The sequence below is a fragment of the Centruroides vittatus genome, unplaced genomic scaffold, assembly GCF_030686945.1.
Source record: "Centruroides vittatus isolate TY-2023 unplaced genomic scaffold, ASM3068694v2 contig_526, whole genome shotgun sequence".
NCBI lineage: Eukaryota > Metazoa > Arthropoda > Arachnida > Scorpiones > Buthidae > Centruroides > Centruroides vittatus.
This window is the reverse complement of record NW_027122309.1, coordinates 420,833-427,752: the sequence shown is the minus strand read 5'-3', so window position 1 is coordinate 427,752 and position 6,920 is coordinate 420,833. Positions and strand designations below refer to the sequence as shown.

General features: G+C 27.1%; 1 protein-coding gene across 1 annotated transcript; it reads left to right on the top strand.

Moving 5' to 3' along the window:
- Positions 1–4,815: 4,815 nt before the first annotated feature.
- LOC136978395 (uncharacterized) lies at positions 4,816–6,252 on the top strand. Its single transcript, XM_067274097.1, has one exon. The coding sequence runs from the start codon at positions 4,816–4,818 to the stop codon at positions 6,250–6,252; it is 1,437 nt and encodes a 478-aa protein (XP_067130198.1).
- The last annotated feature ends 668 nt before the right edge of the window (positions 6,253–6,920 follow it).

Here is a 6,920-nt window from a genome sequence, read left to right as displayed (position 1 = left end):
GAAAATGGACACAATTACTTTATGGAAACTAGCATTAGGAGATCCAGAAATTAGCAAGACATTTGGAGGAGTTTATCCATCGGATTTATTGCCTCAAGAAATCGGAAAGAAGCGAGGATTTATAGTTAACACCGAGAACAGTCGAAAGCCGGGACAACATTGGATCGCAATTTATTTTAAAAATTTTACCTGTTATTATTTTGATTCCTACGGACTACCTCCGAACATCCCATCAATTATAAGATTTATTCGTCGAAATAGTGATCGAATATATTGGAATCGTTGGGCTTTACAGGGACCGTATAGTCCTGTCTGCGGATACTTTTGTCTATTTTTCCTCTATAAAATATCAAGAAATCAAGATTTAAGAGAATTGCATCCTTTCACAAAATTGTTTAACCACGTTTACGTTAAATCTTTTGTAATGAATAATTTCCGTTTTGGTCGTCTACCATCTAATATAAAAATTAAATGTAACCAATGTAATATTGGATTAAATCTATTTTAAAAAATTAAATGTAATCAATGTAGCTCTGGTTTAATAAAAAGATTATTTTTAAAATTTAAAAAAGATATTTTTATTGAATCTAAAAAAAAACTAGTGTTAGATTTATCGATCTATGTATGAAAAAAAACAGAAATATTTTACTTACCGCTTCTATACTACAGATTTCTATGACAAAATATTGTTTTTCTTTCTATACATCTGTTGACAAAAAATTCATCTATTGACAATTAAATATCATTTTTGTATTTTAATATATTATTTTGGATTTAAAAAATTAAATATAATCAACATAGTGCTAGTTTAATAAAAGATTATTTTTAAAATGATTTTATTAACTCTTAAAAAAATTAGTATCGGTCTATGTATGAAAAAAAATATTTTACTCACTCTTTTTATGCTTCGGATTCTGGAAGAAAAAAATGTTATTAAGTCTTTTTAAGAAAACTAAAAAAAGAATATTATTCAAAATTTGAAAAAGTTACTCACCTTCACTAAATAATACAATCAAATCACCAAAATTATCAACTATTATATATTCATTTTTTTTCCTTTAAAATTGTTACCAGTATATCCGAGAAAACGCGCGGATTGGAAAGAGTGTCGATATCGAGTTAATAGAGACCATGTGATTGTATCACGAGTATAAGGAATAATTAAGATTGGAATAAAATATCAAAAAGGGAATTTATTAACACTAAAGATAACACTGGCTACATCGGATTAGGATCGTGTCCCCGCTTTCGTTGGGTTCGACGTGATGGGGGTTGGACTCCAGAAGTTGTGCCAGATTCTGGAAAAAGGGGGACTCGAGCCACATGTATCGGTGGGTTCGGCGTGGGGGATGGTTTTGTTTGTGAATAAAGCTTCGTAAGAATCTCTTCATTTGTTAGCTCCAGTTGGAGCTTTGCGGGACATTGATACCCCAGCGGTAAAACTATCGTGACTGGGGTCGCATTTTTTGTTCTCTGAGATGATGCAAAGTTCAAGGCAGCCCGGAGAGCTGTCGAATTAATCTCCAATCTTTTGATCGCAGTAGGAGGGGAAGGCTGGTCTTCTGACTCGTTCCGATCGGTGGAAGCCATCTGAAAGGGCCGGTCAACATTAATTTGAAGGAAGAATTTAAAATTGTAGCGGTTGTAGAATGTTACACAAATTCATAAACCAATTTGTTATGCAATGATTGTTTTGGATAAAAACGATACAATTATCTATTCTAAATTTTATTTGGAAATGTATGTTTTTATATACTATGTTTTTCAAGTATTCTGTTGATTTTTTCAAGTCATTAGTATAAGTTGATTGCTATTAGATTACAATATTTTCTTTTATAATTCGTCCGATTTTCTCTAATTGGTATTAAAAAAATTTCAATACCGCTTTATATTTCATTGAAGATCATATTGTACCGCTTTTATATAATTGACATAAACTTTATTGATAGTCATTTTTTTTTCTCGCTATTAAAAATTACAATACTCGCTTTATAATTTTGCCTCCACTGTTTTTTATTTAAAATTACTATCAAAGTTTAATAACCCTTATTGGTTTAAAATTACTATAATTAGTTTACATTAAAGTTTAATAACCCTAGAATTATTACAAAAAAAAACGATATAAAAGCGAGAGGAATAGACAAGATTCTTTAGTTCAATTACTTGGTTCTTTATCGACTTTCTCTCTACATACAATCCAAGCAAGAAAATGTCTATGGAAGGTAAGTTAGTATCTCTTTAGATTTTGATTTTTTTTAAATAAGAAAATTAAATTATTATTTTTTTTCATAGTTATTCATCTTTTTTATAGATTCACAATCGTTATTTGTTATTGATAATCCGTTTGTACCGAAAAAACGAAAATTAGCTAAAATTGATGATGCATCAACAGAGAAAAAGAAAAAATATGATTTAGTAATTTCTAAAGATGAACCAACTTTTAAAACAATCCCTCCATATTCTGTCTATATATCGCATGGTTATAACTTAGAGATCAAAGAATTTCGACAGAATCACTATATTTGTCTAGCAAAGACCTCTCCGAAAAATGAGATTCAAAATCGGTTCAACATTCCTGTGAAAGAACTTCATTTTTTTCTACAAGCCTTAAATGCTGTTCAAAAATATTTGGAAGATTACATATAAATAATTGAAAGTTTACATGTAAGTAAATTCTTCGTAAAATAATTTTTTTTAAAATGATGTAATTTAATTGATAGATTTTTTTAACAGAAATTCTCTCTCTCTCTATTGAAAACATCGCTCTCTTTTCAAGAAGACAGAAAAATTGAAATTAATGAAAGTCACGTAGAAATCATTGAATCATCATAAACTAGTCTCAGGTAAAAAAAAAATGTTTTTGTTAGTAGAATCGGCATTTCAAAATTTTTTACAGTGTTATCGTAAATCTAATCTCGAATATGTTGATCCAACCATTTTTTTCAGAGATATAAAATCTGAATTATTTAATATAATTACGAATTTTGGAAATGATTATAGAGTTCGATTTGTTGTAAGCCTTAAGGTTATAATGTATAAATGCATAGAAACAGGAGATAAATATGAGTTTAAAGATTTTTTTTTTACAAGTAATGCTGAACGAACTTTATCTCCATTTCTAGCTTGGAAAAATATTGAGAATGCAATAGAAAAAATTCTAAGAGATATATCAACTGCTGTTACATTTGGTAGTGGATGGATAATATATAAATTAGATTTCATAGATGTTCATAGATCGGAATATAATGGTCGTGTTGGAGGTTGTGGGTCTATAATTTTACCCAAAAAATTACAAAACAAAAAATGTCTTTTAAATATTCATTGTAAAGATGATAAATGTTTTGTTTATTGCATTCTTGCATCTATTTTTCCATTCGCAAATAATAAAAATAAAGTATCTACTTATAGAAAATATTTAAAATTTATTAATTGTTCAAATTTAAAATTTCCTGTTTCATTAGATAAAATATCGATTTTTGAGAAATCAAATGCTATTTGTATTAATGTATATGGTTATAAGGATATTGTTTTTCCTTATTATATAAGTAAATTTAAATTCGATAAAAGTGTAGATCTATTGTTATATCAAGATCATTTTTTTTAATTCGGAACTTTAATAGACTTTTACACGAAAAACAAAGATCGCTTTATTACTATTGTAAAAATTGTTTAAATGGTTTTCATCGCGAATCAAGTTTAAATTTACATAGACAAATATGTACAAATTTCAAATTTCAAAGACTATCAGTTCCTAAAGTCGAAAATTCTATTCTTAAATTTAGTGATTATTTTAAGATGCTTAAACATCCAATAATCGTATTTTGTGACTTTGAATGTTTAACAGAAACAGTTTCTAATGCTATGCAATCGACCGATACTAGTTTTAGTACTGTTACACAAATTCATAAACCAATTTGTTACGCAATGATTGTTTTGGGTAAAAACGATACAATTATTTATTCTAAATTTTATTGTGGAGATAATGTTATAGATAATTTTCTAGCTAGACTAAAAGATCTATCAGAACGCCTTATTAAAGAAATAAAACTAAATATTCCATTAGATCATCGTACAATTCCAAATTCTATTAATCGAGATAAATGTAATATTTGTGGAAGAAAGTTTTCCCCTAATGATGTGAGCGTAATTGACCATAATCACTTAAACGGTAATTATCGTCAGATCCTTTGCCAGGCGTGTAATTTGAACTTAAACCTAAAACCCTTTATCCCTGTTGTTCTACACAATTTTTCCGGTTACGATTCACATCTAATTTTAAAAGATATTTCTAAAAAGTATATATCCTCTCTTAAAATTATTCCTGTCAATATGGAAAAATATACTACATATACTTTAGATTGCTATAAATTTTTGGACAGTTACAATTTTTTAAATTTTTCTTTAGCAAATTTAGTTGATAATTTAGTAAAGTCAAACTACGAATTTCCGATCTTTAATCAATTTTTTTCCAGTAATAAAAATAGGTATCTATTGAAAAAAAAGGGTATTTTCCCCTATAGTTGGTTCAATGATTCTTTAAAATTAAATAATAAATCTTTACCGGATAAGAAATCGTTTTACAACGATTTGACTAGAAGTCATATAAGCTCAGAAGAATATGATTTAGCTCATCTTGTATGGAAAGCATTTAACTGTACAAAATTTTTAGATTATTTGCGTTTATATCAATTTACTGATACAATTTTACTTGCAGATGTTTTTACAAATTTTCGTAATTTATCATTAAAGTATTACGGTCTTGATCCAATTCATTTTTTAACTTCTCCAAATCTTACATTTATCGCTGGATTAAAAATGGCTAAAATAGAACTAGATCTTTTTACTGATTTAGATATGTATTTGTATATTGAATCCGCAATTCGAGGCGGAGTATCGTTAGTCGGAAAAAGATATTCTAAGGCGAACAATCCTTACTTATCGCAAACTTATGATAATTCAAAACCTCATAGTTATATAGTAATAATTGATAGCAATAATCTATATGGATTAAGTATGGTTCAATATCTCCCATATTCGGAGTTTCGTTGGTTACGACAATCCGAAATTGATGAATTTAATGTTAAAAATGTTCCTTCGGAATCCGAAATAGGATACATACTCGAAGTAGATTTAGAGTATCCAGTTTCGCTTCATAACCTTCATAACGATTTACCTTTAGCTGTAAACCATGAAAAAGTAGAATTTGAAGATTTATCTACCTATCAAAAATCGCTTTTATCTTCTTTAAATCTAAAATTTAACAGTAATATCAAAAAATTGGTTCCCACTTTAAAAGATAAATCGCACTATATTACATATTATGAAAACTTAAAATTTTATCTAGAGAAAGGTTTAATTTTAAAAAAAATCCATAGAATTCTTTCTTTTAAACAAGCACCATACTTAAGTCCATATATTTTTTTTAACAATGAAAAAAGAAAAGCTAGCAAAAGTGAATTTGACAAAAATTTTTTTAAATTAATGAATAATAGTTTCTATGGAAAATGTATGCAAAATGTTCGTAAACAAATTAATTTAAAAGCTGGATTGAATAAAGATCAATGTAAAAAATATCTGAACGATCCAGCACTAGAAAATTTTCAAATAATCAATGAAGATTGTGCCGTTTTCAGATTAAAGAGATCAAATTTACTGCTCAATAAACCACTATATATAGGTTTTTGTGTGCTAGAATCGAGTAAGCTACACATGTATAAAACATATTACAATGTTTTCAAAAATTACTATAAAAATAATGTTAATCTCTTGTACACGGACACCGATTCGCTAATTTTAGAGATATTTACCAACGATATTTATCTCGATTTTAAAAACAATCTTCCTGACATATTTGATTTTAGCAACTATCCTCTAGATCATCCATTATACAGTGAAAAAAATAAAAACAAATTAGGATTTTTCAAAGATGAAGCTAAATCGAAAGTAATATCAGAATTTGTAGGTTTAAAAGCTAAAATGTATTCGATTTCTGGAGAATACTATGAGAAAAAAACAGCAAAAGGTATAAATAAATCAGTTGTTAAATCAACTTTTTATCATGATCTATATAAGTCAACTTTATTAAAAAAACAACAACATCGTCATAGTCAATCACAAATAATTAGTAAAAATCATGTGATCACGACCCAATTTCAAAATAAAATCTCACTTTCTGCTTTTTATGATAAGAAATATATTTTAAGTAATGGAATAGATACTTTATCTTATGGTCATTATTCTATATCTTCATAGACATTTTTTAATACTTTTTTATTGATATTTTTAATATTATTAGTGTAAATGAAGAAATGTAATCATTTTATTATTATTTGTAACGTTTATTTTTTTAAATGAAGAAATGTAATCATTTTATTATTATTTGTCACGCTTATTTTTTAAAAATGAAGAAATGTATTCATTTTATTGTAATGCTTATTTTTAAATCTTAAATGAAAATGTAACCATTTTTATTATTATTGTAGTCTCTATTTTACCAATAAAAGAGAGAGAGAGAGAAAGTTGTTGTGATTATTTAATTATTTACACTCGCAACATTATCGGGAAAAAGTATTTAAAACTTCTTTAGGAAAATAGATACTAACTCAATCTTAGTCATAAAATAACGCTAATTTTTCCAAGAGAAAAAAGTAATATCTTACCTTGTCGAACAATCTATAACTTTTGTTCAATTACAAATTTATCTCGTTGTGTCTAACCGATTATTTAATCATCGTCTGAACATTAGAGAGTCTAGATCTTTATTCCAATGAAAGAAAGTCTTGTTCTTTATTCCAATTTAAAAAAAAACCATCGCCACATAAAAAACTTATCACCAAACATAAAAAACTAGTCGCCAGACAAGCACTCAATTTATTTAATCACAATTTAATATTTTTGTCAAAAGATGGCTCCACAAAATA